The sequence below is a fragment of the Plectropomus leopardus genome, chromosome 3, assembly GCF_008729295.1.
Source record: "Plectropomus leopardus isolate mb chromosome 3, YSFRI_Pleo_2.0, whole genome shotgun sequence".
NCBI classification, from domain to species: Eukaryota; Metazoa; Chordata; class Actinopteri; order Perciformes; family Serranidae; genus Plectropomus; species Plectropomus leopardus.
In genome coordinates this window covers 27984448-28008566 of record NC_056465.1, presented here as the reverse complement: position 1 = coordinate 28008566, position 24119 = coordinate 27984448, and the positions used below count along the sequence as shown (strand labels likewise).

Genomic DNA, 24119 nt, shown 5'->3' with positions numbered 1-24119 from the left:
GTGTCAGTCATGTACGTGCATGCGCAATACATGCGGACAGTAGCATTTTTTATTGCATATAGAATACTTCATAGTGGTATTGTGATGGATAATACAATATAGTTGGAAATGAGTTTTAAAAATTTTGAGTTATCCATGGCTATGGCCTTGGTTGGCACATGTTCATCAATATGAGTTTGGTCAGAGAAGCAGGTGAGCAAAGACACTCATGTTAAGAGACTTTCATACAGAGAGACAGATTATTACAGAGGTAGTGTGTGGAAAACAGGAAAGACACAAAGCTATTTTAACCCCTCTACATGTTATGATCATAACCTCATCATTAATTATATAGCTCAATGCCTCTGTAGCAATATAACCTCAGCTGAAGGGTAATAACAATTAGTTAGGAAAGAAACAGACCGACACTGTTCAGTAACATTATGACAGAGAGGACCTTGTTGTGAGTTGTAAATGGTGGTAGCCTTTAGTAATACTATAAAAGTGAACTTTTTTTTTTTTTTTTTTTTTTCAATCCACGGGGGGTTTTTGATGAAAAGAAGGGCAAAGGTCAGCCACTTTAGCATAACTTTGCACATCTCTTAGCTACAGTCCATAAGATCAGCTTTCATGACACTTCACTGAAAGATACGTTGGAGTCTGGTGTCTGAACATCGACACTCAGATCTGAGGTTGTAAACTGTGGTTACACGTGATTCAGCTAGTTTGTTACACAATTCAAAGAAATATTTGTTTGGGCTGTCAAGGAGATCCACACAGAAGAGCCGCTGTGTTGCATCTGTGCTTTTCTTATTAAATTCATAGAAATACAATCAATCAAACTTCATTTATATAGCACTTTCATACAAAAAACATTGTAGCACAAAATGCTTTACAAATAGACACAGTAACGTCAGATAAAAAGAAAAAATCCTGTCACCCCATCATCCACTCCCCACCCTGCATAAGGTTAAACATTGATCTACAACTACTTTAATAAAACAAACAGGCATTATCAGTTACGCTGCTTAATGCGGCAATTGTGTGTACAAACAAAACCTCATCTAAAATGGTGTATTATTGTGTGACATTCTTCATCAGGACATATAAAATGATATTTAAGGCAATAAACAAATGCAAAGGTTATTTTTCTAGTGTGCAGTTGATCTCAGTGTTGCTAAAATTTGAAAATGGCAACAGTTTACCAACACTTAATATTGTTTTTAAATGATGCTTTCAAACCCACATGGCTGAGAGATTCAGTTGCATGTAAGAGCAGAATTATTGTGTCTGCAGCACATTGCATAACAAAAACCACATTCTGTCTTAAGCAAACGTTTGACAGAAATGTGATGTAATGATAAGATAGGAAAGTGTAACAAGTCCACAAACACAAGATTTAAATCTAAGCACAAACACGAAAGAATGAACCAACTTTCTCAGAAGCACACACCCACAAACATATTGCATTTTCTTTTCTTTTTGCCTTTGATAATGTATTTTTTAGACAATAACTACTGTTTATCCAACAATGTTCGCCTTTGCTCAACAAGTGTCAAACTAAATCTGCTGTAACTCTAACACCACATTCTTACTGCATCAATTATGAAAACCTGTTTTGAAAAACATCTGTTGTGAAACTTCTTGTAATCCCACCAACAACTTCACTAAAAGCTAAGCAGCCTGTTGACGAACACACTGAAGCAATAAAGGCCACAAAAAAGTAAGTTTTTTTTCCTTCTCTAAAAGTCATAAGACCATGAGAGGAAGGTGTGGATTTGTTTGACCAGAGATGATGGCAAGCGGTGTCATACTCCTGCTGCTCTTTGTCCTAAATGGTAAGCTATGCATAGTTAAGACATACACATCCACATCGGATAAACGTGAGTAAATAATGGATGATTATTTTGTGTTTCAGGAGCTCATGGTACTCATATTGTCGGAGGCAGAGATGCTGGCCCCCACTCGCGCCCCTATATGGCCTCGCTGCAGGTTCAAGGCCGCCACATCTGTGGGGGAGCCCTGGTGAAAGAGGACTTTGTGCTCACGGCAGCACATTGTCAGCTACGCATGTAAGAAAAAACAAACCATTATGATTTTCCTATTTCACATACTGTCAGTTGTTTCATGTGTAAAAATAAACTTGCAGGGTTGGTTTGCAAACTTTGCAAACTCTGCTGTATTTCTCAGTCATTATTTATGTTAGAAGGTTCTAATCAGCAGCAAATGAAAGTTTGAGGTCTCAGCTGTAAATGCATTTGTTTTTTATAATCAGGCATAACTTCTAAAATGAGGCTACTTTTTGATTTAAGTCATGTTGTGCATTTGTTTGGCACACAGGGTTATGGGGTTGATTGGCACAATATGTTAAAATGCTATGGTTACCCCCCCCCCAAAATCAAAATGAAAAAACAAACAATTGAAACAATTTGAACATTTATTCAAACAAGAGCTTGAAATAATGAGCATTTAATTCAATATCTGCCCATTTCAAAAACCAAACATTATGAGCAATTCATCAGTAGGAATGTCTCATTACTTGTGCAACTAACAATTCAAAATAAGAGTAATAAACTAACAATATAAATGCATCAGAATAGTTTTAATCTCTCAAAATATAGATACAGTTACAACTGTTACAGTTGTTTGGCCAAACAACCACAAAAATGAGTGTGCCAACCAACCTTGCTCACATTTGACCCAACTTTGTGATGAAATTATATTAGCCAACTAAAATCACTCATTACAGACTTTTAAATCTCACATCAGAATGTAACTGATTCCTTTCTCTGTCAACCAGAGGTAACACATTTCCATTATCTCTGTCTATCACTGTATTATAATATGTTTAGTCTACAGACCACATTTTTTCTTTAATATTACAATACTGAAATGTCACCTTTACCAAAACAGTTAACGACTGTGGTGAAGAAAGAAAGCATTTTGATATTAAAAAAAACATTTGTGACACAGTTATGATGACATTATCATGACAACCAGATCCAAAAGCAACCAGACACAACTGTTGAATGTAATGTCAATGCATAAAAAGTGACAGAGACATGGATCAGGACTGGAAGGACGGGGGCAACAGAAACCGCTCATGTGCTTATGCACAAGGCCCAGAATTTGTTGCTATGTTGTGCTCCTTCATGGTAGTGATGATGTCATGATGTTGCTAATGAGTTTTTACAAGAGATATTATTAGCAGCCTCAAAATCATATCTAATATCCTTTCTCTATTGAATTGTTATTTTTTCAGCCCATACACAGTTGTTCTTGGAGCTGACTCCCTGACTGCTAATGAGACTACAAAACAGCAATTCAACACAAGCCGATCAATTCCACATCCAGATTATGACGGACATGCAAATGATATCATGCTCCTGAAGGTAAGGACAGTTACAGTCATTGTGTACTAAACGATATCAGATTTTAAACAGTCCCAAGTCCCATTTTGTGTTTCTAGTTTAATAATTTATAATGTCACAAAAATCAAATGTATTTTCTACCATTATTTTTCTTGTCTCAGCTCAATGGTAGCGCCCAGCTGACTGAAGCAGTGCAGCTGATTTCTCTGAGAAGAGGCAGACTGAGAACATCCAGTCTGTGCCTCACTGCTGGCTGGGGGGACGTGGGGGATAATGGCACCATACCAGACAGGCTTCAAGAAGTCAATGTAACCACCCTGTCACGGGGGACATGTCGTAGGAGATGGAGAGGTGTTCCCATCACCAGGGCTATGGTTTGTGGAGTTGGGGGGCGCATTTTTCAAGGCTTCTGCTCGGTAAGAGAGCACACTGGCAAGACATAGGCGTAAAACTTACACAGGATGGAGCTGTCTTTTAATGTTAACTAAACATCTACTTAAAATCTGAGGTTGTCTTGTCAATAGACAGGACTCAAAAGTACACCTTCTGTTAAGTGTCTCCTAACTTTTCTGTTCAAGGGGGATTCAGGTGGTCCATTAGTGTGTGACGGAGCTGCAGCAGGCGTTGTCTCCTTCTCTGGACGGCGATGCGGAGACCCCAGGACCCCTGATGTCTACACACGGGCATCATCCTTCAGGGAATGGATTATAAGCGTGTTGAACAACAACTAGACATATATATTGAATGTGTCAGTATACTCGATTTGGATGTACTTTTTAAGACAAGGCTCTTTGTGACAGTCAAACACGTAGTGTTGTGTGATATCTGCTTAGCAATGCTGCACTGTGGTTTTTGAGATGAGGTGATATATAATATTTTTGTCACTCCTATCTTTCATATTGTGTTCCTGCACCACTATGCATTTCAAATAGATTGGGTAAGACTTTTTTAAATTCTGAACTTTCAAAAACATGCTAGGCTGAATGTGATCATAAAATTAAATTGAAAAAGTGAGGTAAATTCCAGTGCACTCATTTTTTTGTGACACCACGATAAAGCTACTAATTCTATCATTACAGTTCTTGAGAAAAAAATATTTTATGGGTCAAGTTTTGTTCATGTTTGCATATTTAGTTGATAGGTTGCTTTGTTTCTGCAGCATACATGTCATTGATTCATTTGCCAAATGATAAAGGTATCTGAACAGCTGCACAGGCGTAGTATTCAGCTGAACCACAAGTCAAGCCTGAGAGGATGCAAACTGTTTGAGTCATGTGTATGCATAGACGATAACTTGTAAGCTACAATCAGATTATGCAACTTTATAATGAACTAAAGATAATAAAAGTTCACAAGATAGTGCATGATGCATTCTGGAGACGTTGTGCAAACAAAGCCAAACAGAACAAAATACAAAAACCCACACAGAAACTCTTGTGTGTGCTCAAGTCTACTAACAAAGGGACAGCAGTTATTATTTTTATTTATTTGACTATTTTTGGCAGGTTTTCCTGTGTATGTAAAACAAAACACATTCATGCACAAATTTTGAAGAGAAAAGGGTATTTGTAGCAGTATTGTAGAGAACACAATGTGCATCATGCATTTTAGTGTCGTGTTGATTTTCTGAAACTCAAGATGCAAAATGCTGTTATAAACCTGACATTTAAATGCTAAAGGAAGAGAATTGTGGAAACATAATAATAACTTTACACCTAAAGTTAAGGCTGCTTTATAACTTTAACCCTCTGAAACCCGAACTGACATCAGTTTTCTGTGCTGCATTCAGATGCCTTTCATAGGCATGTAAACCTTTTAAACACTGAGCAAATTGGATTTTTTTTTCAAAAACAAGGGAAAAAAGGCAATCAGCTTCTTGACATGAAATGAAATGTCCTACAAATTGTGGAAAAATTAATAAAAGGTGACAAGAAAACAATCTTTAAAATATAGCTTTAAAAGGAGATAAAGTATTAAAAATTCAAATAACTTAGGAAAACTATTAAGAAAACTAAATTTATTATTATTCTAATTATTGTTATTGTCGTTATTACTATTATTATTGTTGTTGTTATTTTAGTACTTTTTTTCTGTATTTGCTCTTTTACTTTATTTGGCCAATTGTAATTTTCTTGTAATTTTTTTTACTGATTTCTTGCAAATTTCTGGGTCATTTTTAATATTAAGTTTCTCATTGCCTTCTTATCATGTTTTGGAAGGGTAAAAAAAACACCTTGCCCGGGTTTCAAAGGTTAATACATCTCTTATTAAGGTGTCTGCCTCTTTAAGTCAAATTCAAGGCAACTCTCGCGTTACAGAAACCCCCGACCTCCCTTTGCATGCTGTGGTCATATGTGTTATCTACGTATTTTATACCGATTATGCGCACTAATACCGTAATTACGCTATTTCCGAAAACACGGCAGCAGCACGCAGCAAGCACCTGAGTAACTTCGACCGTAAAAAGTCCACATCATTGCCTTTGAAACACCAACTCCCAGTGTTCATTGCGCGCACGTTCACGTCCACCTCTGATGTAACGGCAAGCGAAGGCTCGCTGGGAACTTGAGTCTCGTGTCTTTAACTCCCATTTTCCACAGGTTTCGCGAGATTTACATAGGCGGGTTGGTGTGTGGCAGCGTCTCTCTGCCAGACGAAGTGAACAATACTGATATGAAATCTGCGTAAAGGTAATGAAGATGTGTGTCGAGAGGAGAATAAAAGCCGTTGACACCCGGTTGTAGCCGGTGTTTGTTACCTGCTGTAAGCGACACCGAGGAGCCGATGTAGCTAAGCCGACTCCACTTATCTTACAGTAACATCTGCATTGAGGTAGAGCCAGGACGTCAGTGTTATTGATTAATGTGAGGTGTAGGTGTGTTGGATTTAGTCCAGGACAGGTGTTAAGGGTTATGGCGTAGTTTATCTGGCTTGCCTCGTCATATTTGACATGTATGTTGCTAATGTACAAGTTATTAGCACTAAAATGTAAGCGGCTAACGTTACATACTGTAATTCGTCAGATACAGTTAAACGGCTGATGTGTTTTCTAGGAGCAGCCAGATGTTTTTTTAAATGTCTTTTTATTGCGTGTAATAAATATGACAACCGACACAGTCTCATCTCACTTGGTTGTGCATTACAAACTGTGACCTCCATATCTGTGTAGTTAAAGTAAATACCCAGGAAGTTATTCCATCATGCTAATCTATTGGCTGCTGGGGTTGTCAGTCTCTGCTGAGCCTGTCACAAGCCTCCTCACACAGACCAGCCTCTCAGCTCAAGCAGAGGCCTTCCTCATGCTGTGGCATACAGTGTACATGTGAAGTTTGGCAGCTGTCTTATTCACTCACACTAATGACTGAACTTTGCCCTGTTTTTGTTTTAATCAGTAGCCTTTGACTTTCTGGAGGCATGTCCAAGAAAAGGGGCAGGTACGTAGATGCAAAGCTACTGTACATAACACCTCACGATGCCATTAATTTGTGGTTCTAGTGTGTAATTTAATAGTAAAGCTATAATGTCACAAACAGATACACGAGAGAGTTAATTATCCAGGTATAAACTTCTGGAATTAAAGGTCCAGTGTGAAAGATTTAGGGGATTTAGTAGCATCTAGCTGTTGCAACCAGCTGAAACTTCTCCTGGGTAGACTTCCTGTAGTGGCTGTTGTTGAGGAGGATTTTACCAGGAGCTGAATTACCTGCAGAGGTCTCTACCTCTCCAAAACAAATGGACCAGGTGATTAAACTCTGTAAAAACACTGAATAAAACAGTTTCGCATCACAAATCAATGTATCTCCGATGCTGTTAAGCATGTCAACAGCCCGCTTGCAGATCTGTGAGCTCACCCTTTTTTTGATAACTGAAATTGTGCTTATCTTGTTTCTGATCCAGATGTTCAAGAAGTTTTAATCAGGAGCTGAATTATCCGCAGGGGTCTCCTCCTCTCCAAAACAAAAAGACCAAGAGATTTTAACCGTTAAAAACACGGAGTAAAGCAGTTTCATGTTACAAATCAATGTTTTATTTAGCGGTTTCAGAGACACCTATTTGTGTGTGCTGCACCTTTTTTCTCAAATAACTTAAGATACAGATGTTCAGGAGGTTTTTACTGGGAGCTGAATTATCTGCAGAGGTCTCCTCCTCTCCAAAATGAGCAGATATGGTGATGTGAACTAGTAAAAACACAGAATTTTCATGCTAAAAAAAAAAAAAAGAAAATCTGATGTTTTTCTAATGTTCTCGCAGCGTTACTGCTAACTTTGGTTGCTGATACAAAAACACAAATGGCTCTATGGTTTGGTTTGTCCTTTGCTGACTATTGTAGAAATATAGTGGTGTAACACAGCGATTTTCACAGAACCCGCTCCCTTTGACAAAATAAATGGCTTATTCTATGGTAATAAAAATGAAACAATTCTTATTGTTAGGCGATTATGAACAAAAGAATATAAAAATAGAAAATATTATAATCCATTTCTGCTAATATATCCTCCTAAATCCAACACACTGGACCGTTACCAATATCTTATAATAGATTTACGTCTGTAATTAATGAATAAAACAATATCACATTCTTTTTATATAATCAGCTGTATGAAGTAGTAAAGTAAGTTCTGGTGTTGGTAACGCAGACATGCATATTTATCCTGTTTTGCCAGAAAGCGGAGTAGTGGGGAGCTGAGTGACACATTGAGCCCGGATCCCAACAGCATTCTGGGAGTCCGTATTCAGCATAACTGGCGTGAGAAGGGCAACCAGAGCAAATGGAAGGGAACAGTACTCGACAGGCTGAGTGTTAACCCTTCTCTCTTCATGGTGAAGTATGACGGCTTTGACTGCGTCTATGGCATCGAGCTGTTCAAGGACGACAGAGTGTCGAATCTGCAGGTCCTGTCGGAAAGCGTCGGTGAGTTAGCGAGCCACTCTTGTTACCTTTGCCAGCTGAATTCATGTTTTAGACCCTGATGTCAACTAAGACAAACGTCTCTCATATAATGAAGGTGTGAAATATGTAACAGTGACGCGCTTTTTTGCACAGATAGCCATGTTTCTCACTTTTTTACTGTACATCCTTTGCTGCTGCGTCTCCACAGTAAACAACAAGATCAAGATGCCTCCAGGGGCAGAGGAGCTGGTGGGCAAAGCTGTGGAGCATCTGTTTGAAAAAGAGGATGGAGAGAAGAACGAGTGGAGGGGCATGGTCCTCTCCAGAGCTCCAGTCATGACCAACTGGTATTATATCACTTATGAAAAGGACCCCGTACTTTATATGTACCAGCTGTGGGACGACTATGCTGATGGAGACCTCAGGATTCTGCCTGAAGCAGGTACTGGTGATTTGTCTCTAACAAAGACAGATTGATACTTAACAAAGCTTTATTAAGTCTTCAGTGATTTTGCCCTAAAGCTTAATAAATACGATTAAAGTGACTGCAATGTGACATAATTGATTTTGAGGATTGCAAAGTCTTTTTTGCATGGATACCATGTGAGTTTACCATGGATATCTGTATTGATCCTCATCAAAGGGTTCAACTCCCTGCTGAAAAATTACATTTCTAAAAAAAAAAACAACCCAAAAAACAGTTTCTGAGCGGCTCTTCTAGAATTAATGGCTTTGTTTAAACATGAATGAATTGCTGCATCTAATTTGACAATATTCAAATGATTTTTGCACATAAACATTCACAATAACACTGAATAAAGTGTGACTGAGAGAGTGAGAAATTAAGGGCCCAGATCTGCATCTGAGCACACCGCAAAGGCTACAGCTGACGAGAAGTTCTGTTCCTGCGTGAGAGGAAATAACTCTCCACAGCAGCCACTGGTGGTTGTCTGCATGCATCATTAAAAAAGGGAAAAGAGCACAACCGTGTGTTGAAAGAGCAAAGAATATTTACTGTGTACTAGTGAGCAACTTCTGCTAGAGCTCAGTGACTAAAAAATTTATTTTACCTTATGTAACAAGTTTTTGTTCTCACGACTTTTGACTTTAGCCACTTTTTTACTTTCCTCACTTTCACTGAATTGAACTGCCAGAGTGATTTCATTCACTGATGCTGATTCAACATGTTAAATCTGCCAAAAAAGCCGATAAGGGCCGACAGGGACTGATTAGTGCCAAAAGAGTAAGAAAGACCACCCAAAAAAGGGTGACTTTTAGCTTGGTGTGTCAGGGCCCTTTTTGAAATATCAGAATACTGATGCATCATGCAAGAAACAATTGTAGTTTGTTATTTCAGTCTGTTAAAGCTTTGTATCCGTGATCATTTTCAGTTAACAGATTACAGTAAGGATTCTTACACTTGTCTGGAAAAAGTCTTTACAAGTCTGAAGAATTTTTTTTTTTAATTTCTGGGTCTGTAAATGTATTCAATGGTGAAATTAAGAGAGACAGGACTGAGAGACAGGACCGAATGGGCTGTGGACTTCCAGTGAGACAGGAAGCACTTTTTGTCATTTACCTATAAAGATTAATGATGAGATGGTTCATTTAAAGAATAACGCAGAACCTCAAGTTTCAGTACTTTTCATGTATGTTTAGAAAAATAATCAAACATTATTTCAGAGCCACATTTAGATACTTTTAGTAGGCAGTGTTTGGTGAGTCACACACAAGCACATTTCAAATTAACTCGGATGTAATGTTATAATGTTTCACTCCTCAGAAAACAAGCACCTGTTGCCTGCGGACAGGAAGCCAGGAGAAGAGACGGAGAGCCTGGTGGGGAAACAGGTGGAGTATGTTACTGACAAGGGTGTGAAGAGAACAGGCCTGGTCATTTACCAGGTCCCAGCCAAGCCCTCTGTCTACTACATCAAATATGACGATGACTTTCATATCCATGTCTATGACCTGGTGAAAACCACCTAGAGATAGTGGACACTTGATCTCACTCTCCAGCCTCCCGCCATCTGCTTTTGTTCCACTCATCGTTTTAATCTGTTATCCAAAGCCATGGCAGGGTCGAATAGTTAATATGCTTTCGTTGTTCAGAAGAAAGTGCAATCTGTTTTTCATATGCACAGCAGAACTGTAGCACCGCTATGCTTGGCTATTCCGAGGAGATGGGAGTCGACTTGTTTTATTGTTGCTGCTCTACTACTTTATTCTTTAAGTTTGGACAGTCCAAGATTGCACTGCCCAACAGCTGCAAAGTGCAGTTGTTACTGCATTTGTATTGTTGTACTTGAGATACTCACTGATCTGTCCTTAAAGTAATTATGTTAATTAAATTCCAGTATGATCAAAAAAGCTGCTTAAAATGTTCTTTTGAAGACACTGATGATATTCACATTATGTTTGGGACAGAAACCTTCCACTGAGGCATTTATTGAATTAAATGGGCAAATAAATTGAACCATGTTATCAAATTTAGTATTAGTATTGGAAGGAATGAATGAAAACGGGTTTGTAAAATCATCTGATTGGGGCCCTTATATGTGCAAAAGCCGTTAGATTAATGTGGAAATATGCTCTTGCACCTTTGCACCATGTTTAGCATTGTATCGGATCCTTTGCTCTGGTGATGCAGACGCTAAATTCTCATTTAAATTTGATCCCACACAAATCATAAAGTGCCTTCCGGCTTATCATCTTGCAATATTGTACATACTGTATCTCCGACTATTTACGCTCTCATTGAGTCATTGCATATAAAGGCTGCTTTTTGGTTTTCATTCATAAGCGGTGACACTGACAGCTTGAGGAAAGTTTTGCAGCCATTCAATTAATATTAGTGCTGTTTTGCTCTTAATGCAGTATGAAAATGTTCTTTCAATATTACACATCATCATTGGTTGTATAAGCTCACTGTTGATCTTGTGGGGAGCACTTTATTGTATAAAGTTTACATGTTTAGGTTATGGTACGCTATATAGTTTCCCCCAAAAAATGCTTTTTCCTTAAAAGCAAATGTGGCAGAATAAATGCTTTATAACATACGCATGAAGAAAAAAAAAACTTGTTGCAATACACTCAGATGACAGTATTTAATATGTACAACTTGTGTAAAATGCCTTGTAATGTTGCCTCTTGTGGTTACTCTCATTTATACGAATATTTCATCACCAGCTTTTAGTGAAAGGGTTGTTTATTTACATTTATTATAAACGTTATATTTAACAGGTGTAATCAACTGACAAACCAGTTTGTTGACAGTAACTAACACTGGTTTTAGTCTTTATAACTTTGTCTTGCAAACATGACATATATGCTTGCAGAATGCATTTCATCCAAACTTTGTCACTAGTCGTTGAATTGGCCCTCCCAGTCTTCAAGTCACTCAGTGTATCCCTTAGCAAAGTAGTCAATCAGTACTGTTACTGTTATTTTTAGCTGTCAAAACTCGCGCATGCATAATCTAAACAGTGTCTGGAGATATTCAAACTTCATCTTGACGGTAGAGAATTGACAGTGTGTGGCAGAACCGATTCTGTTTGATTAACCCAAAAATAAAAAGTGGTCAACGCTGTACATCACCACTACTGGTGCTGTGTAGTGTTTGTGTGTTGTGTAGATGGAGTTACAAATGACTGTGTGTGCTCTTCTTCATGCTTTAAAATCACCTCCTGTTCTGAAGTTGTAGCAGCAGTTATTATTCTGTCATGAGTAATAAAGATTTTTGCACATTTGTTTGGTCTTGTTCTTTGAAGGCACTGCCACGATCAACATGCAGCACACATTTGGCCTCAATGAATCAAACTAATGACTGGACGTGTTTTAAGATTGATGTATTTAGTCACAAATGGTGAAACTGCATATATACAACAAACAGACATTCTCTTCGTAACATTATTTGGATGGTATGAGAACAAAGGGGAGTGGAGCATTATATGTTTAGACAGTACAAAGCAAAATGAAATCCAATAGTATACACAAAATTGAATTTTTTAAAAATACATTTTGCTTCCGAGCATTATGCACAAAACAACTCCCAACCAATGCCACGATTACTTAGAGAGCCTGAGTACCCATTCAGGAGACGGCACTCCTTGCAGCTGATTTTCACAACTTTTTGTCTTTTTTTTCTTTCATGCTGGGTGTTTCTTCTTTCTTGGGAGGGGCTACAACTTTTGAAGAAGTAATGTCATTCAAGTGCAAGACTCAAAAAGTCAGATAAAATGCCAGGTTTTCAGAGAATTCCTGTTTACTTGGTTAGGTCCTTGAGGTACTGCAAACCCTGATTTGTGTATCCAGCTGCTTTTGTTGGAGCCTCCGAAAGAGCTGAAATTGACGTCCGAACCCCTGCAATAAAACAAACTCAAGAGCTTAGGTTTGAGGCACTTAAAATACATACGAAGCATTTAGCATTTAGACTGATTACTGCCCCAGTGAAATGTTAGCTGTATCACTGCATCTAACTTGATGTGCAAAATCACATCTAACTATCTGGGTGCAAAACATGACTCGTGACATTACCACACACACTCCCTTTTAAAAAAAAAAAGGAAAAAGCTTTTTCAGTTCTCACCAGAGTTCCACGCCTCAACGGGGGAGAATTCAATCTTTGGCATCGTTGGAAGCTGAGCCTGGGGAGAGGAAAATACCAGATAATGTGTGAAATGTGAAGCAATTTTGGCTGATCACTTAACATCATGCAGTAAAATATTGCAGCATGCTCCCAGAGGCAATAATGACAAAGGGCTAACAGTTTGGTGCTTCACTGAAAGTGGGCATATTACTCCAGCAGTACACTGGAGTAAGAATATGAAACACATAATGACATATAATTTGGGTATTTTGTAGAAAGAATACACTAATACTTAGTTATTGACTGATGAACATGGACATGTATAATGACTTGTATGTTGTAAGTATTTTTATGTGTATTGCCATAACTTTTTTTTTTATAGCATTCTGTATTTCTGCTTTTATGTACCCTTTCTGTTGTCATATGTATGTTTTTAAGGGATGTGCTATTGTGAATTTGCATTTTTTGTATGTCTTTCTGGCATAAGTTATGGTGAAACTGAAAGAAAATGTCCACATTGTAGACACAGTTTTTGTATTTGTTGTCTTCTCTTTACTGGCATTTTTAAAAAGACACAACTGGGCAAATTAGATTTAGAATAAACCAAAACTTTGTACTTTGTCAAATGTGAAATGCTGCTTTACAGAAAATTGTGTTCTTTACCATCTATCAAAGAAAGGATCTCTTTGTGTTCACATTTGAGCTGGTATAGTGCCTCATAATACTAAAAAAGACATTGTTTTAGAAGAAAAAGTGGAATTAGTCCAATGTGTGATCAGGAAGAAATAGATAAGTATCATTTAGTTTTTTAACTGTCCTTTGTATGTAAAATGTCATGATCTTTTCATCAATGTGAGAAAAGATAGAGCCGAGGTGCTGGCTTTGAATGACTTGCATCGACTGAAATGGTTGTTGGAAAAAGGAACATTTTAATTTGGAAACTTGTTTTATGAATCCGTTTTTGTTCAGGGGGAAAATCTTGTAACAGCAGTGGATGATAAATATTACTGCTTCTTTTTATTTTTAAATCACTGAAACTAATGTAAGGCCAGTACAGTTGGAAGCTGTTCACTATTGTTCAACTGTACATACAAGACTTCTGTCTCAAGTGTCCTGTAAGCCCATGATGAATGGGCCATGAGATGGCAGAATACTTAACATTAATTTAGTTCATTAACTGTGGAAATCATCAACAGCATTGTCAGTGGTGTCTGTCAGTGGTTCTCAACTGGCATAGAGCTTTAATTTTGAAGTATGCTTTCTGTTTATTTTTGCAATATGTTTTAATTTCTTTGTGGTCTATGCCAACATGTTGTTTTCATACTGTGAAATAATAGTGAATATGTGATTATTCAACCAAAGTGGGGACCATGAACTAAGTGTAATCTTAATTTCGACCACTGGGCCATCAGGCCGATCAATATGAACTCACGCTAGCCCACCCTCAAGTGCAATTCAGTATCAATGTGCAACATGTGATACAGTCTATAATAACAAATATTCATCCTTTAATCTATGACTGAGTGTGTCTATAGTCCAAATATTTGATAAGTGTCTCCTCTATGTTACTTGCACCTGATCAGATGTGGCACTCATTATTTCGTTGTATATTTCTATGTCCAATGATAATAAAGACATTCAATCAATCTATCTATCTATCTGATCTGGATCCTGTGACTGAATCAGTTGGGAACCGCTGGTTTAAGTGAAACTGTATTGTCCTTCCTCTTACATCATCAGGATCAGATCTACCCTTCAGCAGTGCATCTTATCTGTACCTCCAGGCCAAAGTACTTCATCCATTCCTCGATGGCGGGTGGGATTGCAGCTTTGGCTTTACCCAGAGCCTCTGATCCCTGCTCGCTGCTGCCCAGCAGACCAGAGTCAACGGCGATGTACAGAGCTCCTCCTGCAATGGTCACCTTGGTGGCCAGTCTGAAAATAAAATAAAGGAAATCAGGCATTTACCTTAAAATACACACCTGAGTGGCAAGTCAAAGACAAGTCAAACTGCACGAAAACACTGTTACATGTTACTGTTGCTGTTGCTGCAGTGGACCTCTTAAAAGTGTCACCTAATGCAAATCATGATCAGTTACCTAGATTGTGACATTAGTTAGCCATTTTTAAAACATTAGCTAACATTAGCGAACTGATGTGAATTAAGCCAACGCCCAAAACTCATGTATACATCTAGAATAAAGAAATTTTTGTGTGTTATTGAGCCAACTACCTAACTATCCCGTCAATAAGCACAGTGGTTGAAGATGACAGCTGGAAAGCTCTCAGGCACACTGACAGTTAATTTAGCATCGGTTAGCTAACTGGCTAATAGCTAGCACCCACGGCAGCAACAACCTCGTGGAAATTAGGGGTCAAATTAAAAATACTAACTTCACAACGGGCAAAATCTTTGCCGCCATGGTCCACAAGCGATGTCGTTTCCTTTAACGCAGGGTTATTCCGCCTTTTCCGAGAAAAAGCTGGACTACAGGCTGTCTGACTGAGATAGCTCTGCTGAAGGACAACCCTGCTGGATGTCTGCGCAGACGGGTTGTGTCAATAAAGTTGCTTTGAAGAGCTAGCGCTAATGCTATTTAAGAACCGCAGATTCGTCATTGTCCTCTTAATATTTATAGCGAACTAAATATAATAATAATAAATAATAATAAATAATAATAATAATAAGGTAAAACACTGATAATGACAAGATAAAATGGCAGCAGCAGGTTTAAAGTGCCATCTCATGGCAAGAGGCTAAAAAATATTTATAAGAAAGCCAGGGAATGATCCTTTTAAAGTCTAAAGGACTCTGGGTGTTATAGATCAAGTAAAGGTTGCAAGTTATTTGTAGAGGAAAAATTGAAGGCCTTCCCCACAGGATCCATTAATCTTTTCAGTCATGATCAATGACCCTTTTTCTTGAGTACATCTAAATATTGGCAGATCTGTTTTTGCAGATGATGGGGCACCATGGAAAAGGATTCAGGAGGCAATTGGGTTGAACAGTCTGTATACAGTTGGGAAATTACATTTTCTGCTGAGAAAACTTAACAGTTTTCAGTAGAAAAATGTTTTTTCCTGATACGAGTCTGCAGATGTATGGAGTTTTTATATTGAGCAATAACTTGACCTGCAATGCACTTTAAACCTGCTGCTGCCATTTTATCTTGTCATTATCAGTGTTTTTTACCTTGTTCTTATCTTGTCTTAATGTTTAAAATTTAGCTTTCTTTTAATGTTTTTTTATTTGTTTGTGTGCAGCTGTCACCCTGAGAGTAACCAAACAAATAATAAGTTTATTTGTAAAGCACCTTTAAAAGATAAAAAAAATCATAAAGTGGTTTACATTAAAGACATTAATGACAGATACACAATAAAAGCCAAATAAGAATATGAATAAAAACAAAATAGCTGTTACAACCAGCATACCGCTCAGAGTTGAATCACACCATCAACCAACCAAATGAGGGAAGAGACACAGAAAAAAAAAAAAATTAAAAAACAAAGAATAAGACATATAAAAGTTAATGTCTTATACGTCTAAAGACTTACAAGTCCCGAAAGCAATTCAGAAGTCAATGAAATAGTTTGGAGTCAAACAGAGGAAGAGTGGAACAATCAAATAAGGGGAAGGTTTCTTTACAATTGAATAATAAAGTGAATTCAACATTTAGAAACATATAGGTCAAGAAAAGAAGAGGTCACTTTAAACAGAATAATACTTAACTTCAAGAATAAGTAAATGACATGCTTAAGATAACAGGAAAGCATTCAGCTAGTTTATATACTCAGTCAGGTTGAGGGGTCTGATGTGCATGTAATCATGTTATATGTATGAACAAGAAAGATGTGCATATGCTGCAATTCAGGATCTTAATGTTACAATATTAATGAATCCATCAAGTGGATCAGACAAAAGGACTTTCTTTGATGTTATCAGACAAACAGAATTTGCAAAATGTTATTTACGGGTCACAATCTGAATCAGAGCGTGGTGTCGGCACACTTAATACAATTAACAAAATCCCCCTAAAAGATGAAGAATAAGGAGAAAAACATGAGAAAAAGGCAGAGAAGAAAGTGGTCTTGACTGCGGCACCGCCCCCACCGGCCTTGCCAGATGAAAGTTCAATAAACATCTTATCTGAACAACACACCCTTTTTACTATGTCACGGGAAACAGAGAGGAACGACGGCATAAATGGTGTCCTCGTATTTCTCCTGGAAGCCAGTTGTGAAACTGTGGGGGTCTGAGCAGAGTTCACAAAATGGGAACTTTCACAAAAATCATATTTACTAGTGTATGTGTGGCTTTCCTGGCTGTCAAGTGGACTGCACCAAGCTTTGATGCAGGTAAGAGAGACACAACATCTGATAAGTGGACTTATCTAAATAGGCTTGTTATAGATATCAGATCGGCCTATGTAATCTTTGTTTTTTTGGCACTTTGATCTCATTGAACGTGTTGCCAAAGTGATCCTAATGTGTGCTTGTTGGCTTCCTGAAAATTACACTGGGTTTGTTGTTAGTAAAATAATTTCACATATAAGACATGTTGATCTGTTGTACTTTTTTAAATGTAATGAATAAAAGTTTCCCTTTTTTTTTTTACTTTTATTTATTTTTTGCCATGATAAAAGCATTTTCATAAGTTTGCTCAGAATCCCGATGGATTTCTCATCAGATGCATTGACTGTTATGATACTGTAAAAAAAAAATCATACTGTACAGAAAATAAAATAAAGACTCACCTCCAAAGTCAAAATGACATGCATAATATATTTGAAATTTCATCATAACAAAATCACTTTAAAAGGTTTGCTGAAAATCCCAATGGAATCCTGTTCAGAACGACATTGATTATGATTATACAACTGAACAGGTGAAATTTCAAGACAATTTCCCCAAAAAGCATTTTAACGTGTCCATGCTTTATTTTCGAGATGTATTGCTGTATGCATGATAATCATTTGCTACTTCAACATTCAATACAATACATTTTCCCCTAATGTTTCACCCTTCATAAGAAAAAAAATCCACTTTTTTGGTTTGCTGAACAGTCCATTTTAAGTTTTGAAATGATTTCAACACACTGTTTTTGAAGATCATTCCTACTTTTTTGTTTCACCTCAAATGAAGAACTATTCATCCAAGGATTGCTCAAAATCACTATGTATTCCTCTTATGAACGGCTTTCACATTTACTTTCATTCTACTGTGCAGTTTGGAAAAAAAGGGCATTTAGAGAGTTCAAACATGAATGAATATAGATTACAACAAATTCGTTTTTTGACATACTGTTAGGTGGTACAATATAGTACAAAAAACAAATTCAGTAATAAGCTATCTAGTTTTAAAAAACAAAACAAACAAACATTATTTATATTGTGTGTTTTGACTGTTGGAGCTGTTTTCTTCTGTTTCAAGAACCATTTGGATGTTTTCTGCGCAACATTATTGTGTCAATTAACTGCATTTTTTTTTTTTTTTATTCTCATCCCACATCTCTACTGTTGACCTGAAAACTCTTTTTCATTGATAATCTACTGGAAGCTAATTGCTGCAGACAAGATTTGAATTTATTTGAGGTGACTCAAGGTTATCTACAGGTTTATGTGACATATTTTGGCAGAGGTGTCAGCGTGATAAAGGACAACCTGACCTGACAGCAACGGGACAAAGTACAATAGTCTATACTTTTTTGAATATTTCTCAAACAATATTATTTGGTACAAATGCTCTGTGTCTCTGACAACGAGTGCGTTTACATGGATACAAATAACCAGTTTATGATCTGGTTTTTGGAGTATCTCATTTATGAATCTGTGCATGTAAATAACACATTCTCTTAATGAGAAACCCAAATATGCTGGCTGGAGTTCTCTGAAAGACACTAGGATGTATAGAAGGAATATGAATAACTCTGTGATTTCTCTGTGCTCATGTAAAAACGATATCCCATCATGATCATAACCGGGATAAGCCTCATAAAACAGTTACTCATATGCATGCTATCACACTCTGTGATAAAATATTAACTCCGGCCAGCTGGAAACATTATTATGATCATAAAACGATCCAATCCATATCTCAAAATCAGTGTTGTTTTGATTTATTGCTGGCACAAGAGTAGTGTTTTAATGTATTTTTCCTTTAATAGCGGCTAACATTTTTTTATTTTACAATAACAAACATATTCAAAATGCTAAATAGGATTTTATCTTGAAAAATCTCAGTATACTGCCCCATCACATCAGTCTAAAAGCTCCACAGTGCACTGGGACCATGTGGCTTTAACTACATCTGAATATGGTCCATCATGTAACTGTATGATGGGATGTCGTACACGCTTAATGCTCTGTATTGCTCAAAATATCTGTGTATAATAATGATGACAATGAAAGTTTAAAGTTCCCCTGGGGGAATTTAGTTATTGAGAATAATCTGACATGGTTTCCACTTGTGACTGAGGCCTCACCAGAGAGAGAACGCAGCATTTATCGCTGCTGTGAGGAAGCAGTGTACAGTCGAGCTTCCACAAGTAATGAAATGATGTGGTTTGAGTTAAAAGAGTAGTGTGTAAAGTTTCCAACAGCTGCAACCGCATGTCACCTTATAAAAAGCCACTACCATTGGAGGGAAATGAGGATATTTTAACATTTTATATAAATCTTTTTGCACATTTAAATTATGGATAGTCTAGTCATAGTCATTTTTTTTTGATTATCAGTCAGAACAATGCTGATATGTTGGGGTGGTGATTCAGTAATGGGCAATTTTGAGGGCACCTGTCTCTCGAATGCTAACAGTCTCTCATATAGGTTAAAACAAAGGAAAAAACTATGTTAAAATAGAAATTTGAGGTCAGAAAGTGATTGATAAAATGGGCAGGCTATATGCACCGGATCTGAGATAATAGTTTAACGTCATCAAACACTTAAAACTTGATATACTTTTTAAGAAATCACCATACAAACTGATAATTGGTTTATGTCATATACCTGTCCAGGCGAAGAAGAAGAAGAACCAATGTTATAGAATTTGAAAATCTGTATCAGTCATCTTGAATTTAAATGAAGTTTCCATCAACACCACTGTGTACCCTGAGTTTGTCTTTGTTTTTGTGTGTTTCATGTGTCTTTCAGGGTCTCTCAGAGGTGCCAGGGTAATGGTGACTGGGGCCAGTACTGGTATTGGTGAGCAGATAGCATATCACTATGCTCGCTTTGGTGCCCAGATAGTAATTACAGCAAGGAGGGAGAAAGTGTTACAGCAGGTCAGTGAACTTGGAAAACAGCTCCAAAGCTAAAACCACTACACATACAAAACGAACCAATGAGTGCTAATTCTATTATCTATCTGTGTCCATCATATTGTCTACAGTATATTTGAGGAAGTTAAGTTAATAATACAACACTGTGTCTGGGTTTAGGTTAATAAAACACATTTTTTCAGTTTGCTGAAGTGCCCATATTAAGCCACAAGTGTTTTCTATCCTCTTTTCTGCAACTGCATGGATCTATTTTTTTCTGATCTCCGCTTTAAGGTGGTAGAGAAGTGCCTAAGTTTGGGAGCCGAGAAAGCTTTCTACGTAGCAGCAGACATGTCCAGTGAGTCCGATCCCGACAAAACTGTAGATTTTGCTCTGGAAAAGCTCGGAGGGTTGGATTACCTGGTTCTCAACCACATCGGCCCGAGTCCCTTCAGCATGTGGGAGGGAGACGTGGAGCACACCAAGTGGCTGATGAAGGTAGTGAAGCATTTTGATGATCTGTCAGCACATAAAATGAGGGGAAGTCACTGATCTTGGGATGTGTGTGTGCATGTGTGTGTGCTTTCCAAAGGTCAATTTCTTCAGTTACATTCAGATGACTTGGAAAGCTCTGGCCTCCCTAGAGCAAAGTAAAGGATCACTGGTGGTTGTTTCTTCACTTTTAGGTAAGTTTGCCAAATCATTTTGATTCACACATCGATGAACGCAAACTATGCAACATGTACATTATTACATGTATTTGTTTTCACCCATTAAATACAATGTATCATCTGGCCTCATTCTTCTCTGTTTTTCAGGGTTTTTTTTAATTAATACATGATAAACTTACAGGGTACAAGGTAGCTTCGTTTGTCTTTTTTTTTAATGTAGTTTCTGAGAAAAATTAAATTAAATTTGCCCCTAAATCCTGCTACAAAACAAAGATAGAAATAAAAAATAAAAAAAAAAAATATTTAGACAATGTCATGAAACATGCTGAAAGGCTTTTTTTCTTTCCTTTTTTTTTTTTTTTAAACAATCACACCTCCACATCCATTTAGTAGCTGCTCCAGAGCTTCATGATCACATGATCTTCATCTACTTCTGTTATACTGGAGAGAAGACAGACATTTTTACAGCTGACTTCTCCAACATTCAGCAACTCACACCAAAACAATCTAAACTGATAAAAAGCACTACAGAGGAGAGCGAAAATATACGTGTTTGATTTGAGAGTGAACTGTCCCTTTAAGATCAAATCTGCGCGTACAACAGTGTCATAAATGAGGCCCCTAAAGGCCTATAATAGACTAATGTTTTACATTTGACAAAAGAGCATGAAAACCTGAGTCTAATGGTTATTGATGCTTCGCAGGTAAAATGCCCAGTCCCTTCGTGGCACCCTATACCTCAACAAAATTTGCCTTGAATGGTTTCTTTGGGGCCCTTGGACATGAGCTGGCTATGAAGAAGAGCAATGTGTCCGTCTCTGTATGCACACTGGGGCTCATTGATACTGAATCAGCTATGGAGAAAGTCAGGTTAGTCCAAGTCCAAGCAATCACTAATACTTTCATATTGATGTTTGTAAATTTCACTACACATAGTAGTTAAGAGCATATTATTATTAATAATTATTTATTTTTTGCATCCTAGGGGAGTCACTCGTGTGCCAGCCTACCCTGCCACAGACGCAGCCTTGAACATCATCAAAACAGGAGCTACGAGACAGCAGGAGCTCTTCTACCCTTGGTTCACCCAAATTTTGACTCTGACTAAAGACTGGTTCCCCTCCATGACAAACTATGCCATCCAGAACTCCTACATCTACAGCCCCTGACAAACATTAATGCTCTAATAAATATATATTCCACACTGCACATTTAGCCTTATTATTTCAGCACACTCAGACTTTTTGAATTTTGGATATCTCTTTTTTAATCACTCCATTAAATATTGTCAAGAGTCATAATAATATATTTTTTCAAAAAACTCATTTTGAGAAAACTGCCTTTAAAGATAGTATTGTAAATGAGACACACAAAAAAGGACACAAGAGTAAAAACAAAACAAAACATACCAACATGAAAGCTTCCCATTTTCTCACATAAAGACATTTTTGCATTGTCCTTAAATGTTATGTTTAAATATGCAAATTAAGCATTATGTATAAAAATATTTGGGTTTTTTGGGGGATAAATTTACAGAACAGAAAGCTGAATAAACAAGAACATCTAGACATGTATTTTGGATGTTTTTTTTTCTCCCACCGGTCTGTAAAATATACATTTTGGAATCAAAAAAGCTCAAAATCACCAATTGACCAGTACATGAAAAAGCTGCCTTCACCAGAACACCCCGTCAAGAGTTTCATTGAGGTCCAAAAGGACAATCTTTGAACAGTGATGAAAACATTTAGTCATATATATACTTACAAAAAATACTACACAAAAAGAGACGTTAATCTGAATGTATTATTCCTAAAAATGTCCACATGAGGGCAGTAGTGCCAAAATAGTGAAGTGGCAGTGAAGACCATTTATGTCAAGAAAAATCCTTGCTAGTAGAAAATCATGTATTTGATGCCAATGTAGCAAATAGATTTTAAATAATTTTATATTAAATACTGAAGTGTTGGTTTGAAACATAAACTGGGTCCCATATGTTCACAGATTGAATGATGTGACTTTATTTTTCAAACCTTCATCACCATATCAATTCTCTCCCTCCTTGCTTCCTTTCCTGTCTTCACTGTTCTCCACCCCTGGGTTTCCCTCCATCTCCTATTCTTCTCTATTTCACTCAGTTCCGTCTTTCCAAAGCCGACCACAGTAGGCGTTGCAGACTTCCTACAGAGCAGGACTTTCTCAGTGGGTTCCTTTGTGTCTTTGTTCATCATCCCTCAAAAGCACCACAGGCTTCCTGTGAAGCTGTTGGCTCAATCCATCTTGGTGGTCTTTTCGTCATTGTAATACACCCCAGAGGTTGTACCCTGCTGATAAAGCGGGTTTCTACTGTATAACCAGAGTGAGTCGTCACTGTCAAAAACGAACTCCTCACTCAAAATTACAGTCAGATTTGAAAAGTTGGGAAACAAAATGAAGAATGCTTTCTCTGAGTGTGACGTCAGTTATACACCAGAAATATGTGTGACAGTCGAGCATCTGTTCATAATGTGTAGTATTAGAATTACACAAAATCTGTGTAAATAGCTATAACCTAAATGTTAGGCCTCCAGAGTCAATATGTGGATATTTTGAGACTCAGTTGCTGTACCCATATGTCCCCCCCTTATATCTGTGTCCCTTTACCTCCTTTGCCCTTTCGCTGATGTTCTTTATCGGAGGGATAAGTGAAATTGTGGTCATGGAAATTTCCAAGTTTCAGCCTCTGTGTTGAATTATATTAATTAGATTAAGTTCACCTGCTGGCTTAAAGTTATCGTGTAGTATGTTAACACACATTCCTACATCGTTTAATTTGTTTCGGGGCTTAAGTCACAAAAATAATGATTTACAGAGGATTTTATTGTTTACATCTTTTGTCAGATATATTGTTTATGTTGTTAATGTGTTGAATGTATGCCTTTTTTGCCCCTTTGCTGTTATTTTCCATGGGAGAGGAGCTCAAGTCACCTACATCATGATTAACGGAGGATTCTGTTATTTATGTCTTTTGTCAAAATAAACGGAGATCACCTCCAAAGATATCCTGTTGGCCTCTTTGTCTAAACACAACACTGAACACTACTGGTTATGAGAAGGAAGTCGTCTTAAATCTAATAAAAAATTGCGCATTCTCTCATTTGTGGTCTTTCAAATGGTATGACGGATGGAGGGGAGTCATTGAAATACATGTTCTCCTTGTCCTTATCTTGACACTCTTGATGATTTGAGGGGATTGTGGAGATGGTATAATCTCCCCACAAATGCTGTGAAAAGAAAAAAAACTCCTCTTGCTCCTTCTGTCTCCTCCTCTGTCACACACACAATCGCAAATATGGTGGGGCCTCCCGGGGAGGAGAGCAGGCATGGC

The 24119-nt window shown here is 37.4% G+C and overlaps 4 protein-coding genes across 5 annotated transcripts; 3 read left to right on the top strand and 1 right to left on the bottom strand.

Moving 5' to 3' along the window:
- The first annotated feature begins 1685 nt into the window (after nt 1-1685).
- LOC121938349 (serine protease 57-like) lies at nt 1686-4633 on the top strand. The gene is made up of 5 exons (XM_042481613.1): nt 1686-1817; nt 1898-2051; nt 3242-3371; nt 3512-3766; nt 3929-4633. The coding sequence occupies exons 1-5, from the start codon at nt 1772-1774 to the stop codon at nt 4079-4081; spliced, it is 738 nt and encodes a 245-aa protein (XP_042337547.1). The 5' UTR covers nt 1686-1771; the 3' UTR covers nt 4082-4633.
- A 1318-nt stretch (nt 4634-5951) lies between these two features.
- On the top strand, nt 5952-12265 carry LOC121939129 (spindlin-1-like). 2 transcript variants are annotated; one of them, XM_042482253.1, is made up of 5 exons: nt 5952-6040; nt 6746-6784; nt 8015-8262; nt 8450-8683; nt 10025-12265. In XM_042482253.1, exons 2-5 carry the CDS (start codon nt 6765-6767, stop codon nt 10228-10230), a joined length of 708 nt encoding a protein of 235 aa, XP_042338187.1. In that variant the 5' UTR covers nt 5952-6040; nt 6746-6764; the 3' UTR covers nt 10231-12265. The 2 variants fall into 2 exon arrangements, with proteins under 2 accessions (XP_042338187.1, XP_042338182.1); XM_042482248.1 differs by having other exon boundaries at nt 6743-6784.
- Nucleotides 12075-15370, bottom strand: micos13 (mitochondrial contact site and cristae organizing system subunit 13). Its single transcript, XM_042482262.1, has 4 exons — nt 15224-15370; nt 14608-14764; nt 12830-12887; nt 12075-12603 (listed from the first exon to the last, which is right to left on the bottom strand). Exons 1-4 carry the CDS (start codon nt 15250-15252, stop codon nt 12506-12508), a joined length of 342 nt encoding a protein of 113 aa, XP_042338196.1. The 5' UTR covers nt 15253-15370; the 3' UTR covers nt 12075-12505.
- Nucleotides 15371-17100: 1730 nt separating this feature from the next.
- hsd11b1la (hydroxysteroid (11-beta) dehydrogenase 1-like a) lies at nt 17101-21976 on the top strand. Its single transcript, XM_042484076.1, has 6 exons — nt 17101-17185; nt 19978-20108; nt 20379-20582; nt 20677-20770; nt 21460-21625; nt 21741-21976. Exons 1-6 carry the CDS (start codon nt 17101-17103, stop codon nt 21922-21924), a joined length of 864 nt encoding a protein of 287 aa, XP_042340010.1. The 3' UTR covers nt 21925-21976.
- Nucleotides 21977-24119: the final 2143 nt, after the last annotated feature.

Excerpts from the sequence above, each read along its gene's own strand:
- LOC121938349 (XM_042481613.1), top strand. The coding sequence starts at position 1,772 with ATGATGGCAAGCGGTGTCATACTCCTGCTGCTCTTTGTCCTAAATG. Across the intron at positions 1,818-1,897 it reads GCTGCTCTTTGTCCTAAATG|GAGCTCATGGTACTCATATT; the intron begins GTAAGCTATGCA and ends TTTGTGTTTCAG. Across the intron at positions 3,372-3,511 it reads ATGATATCATGCTCCTGAAG|CTCAATGGTAGCGCCCAGCT; the intron begins GTAAGGACAGTT and ends TTCTTGTCTCAG.
- LOC121939129 (XM_042482253.1), top strand. The coding sequence starts at position 6,765 with ATGTCCAAGAAAAGGGGCAG. Across the intron at positions 6,785-8,014 it reads ATGTCCAAGAAAAGGGGCAG|AAAGCGGAGTAGTGGGGAGC; the intron begins GTACGTAGATGC and ends CTGTTTTGCCAG. Across the intron at positions 8,684-10,024 it reads CAGGATTCTGCCTGAAGCAG|AAAACAAGCACCTGTTGCCT; the intron begins GTACTGGTGATT and ends TTCACTCCTCAG.
- micos13 (XM_042482262.1), bottom strand. The coding sequence starts at position 15,252 with ATGGCGGCAAAGATTTTGCCCGTTGTGAA. Across the intron at positions 12,888-14,607 it reads TGAAGTACTTTGGCCTGGAG|GCTCAGCTTCCAACGATGCC; the intron begins GTACAGATAAGA and ends TCCTCTCCCCAG. Across the intron at positions 12,604-12,829 it reads CGTTGAGGCGTGGAACTCTG|GGGTTCGGACGTCAATTTCA; the intron begins GTGAGAACTGAA and ends GTTTTATTGCAG.
- hsd11b1la (XM_042484076.1), top strand. The coding sequence starts at position 17,101 with ATGGGAACTTTCACAAAAATCATATTTACTAGTGTATGTGTGGCTTTC. Across the intron at positions 20,771-21,459 it reads GGTTGTTTCTTCACTTTTAG|GTAAAATGCCCAGTCCCTTC; the intron begins GTAAGTTTGCCA and ends GATGCTTCGCAG. Across the intron at positions 21,626-21,740 it reads TCAGCTATGGAGAAAGTCAG|GGGAGTCACTCGTGTGCCAG; the intron begins GTTAGTCCAAGT and ends TTTGCATCCTAG.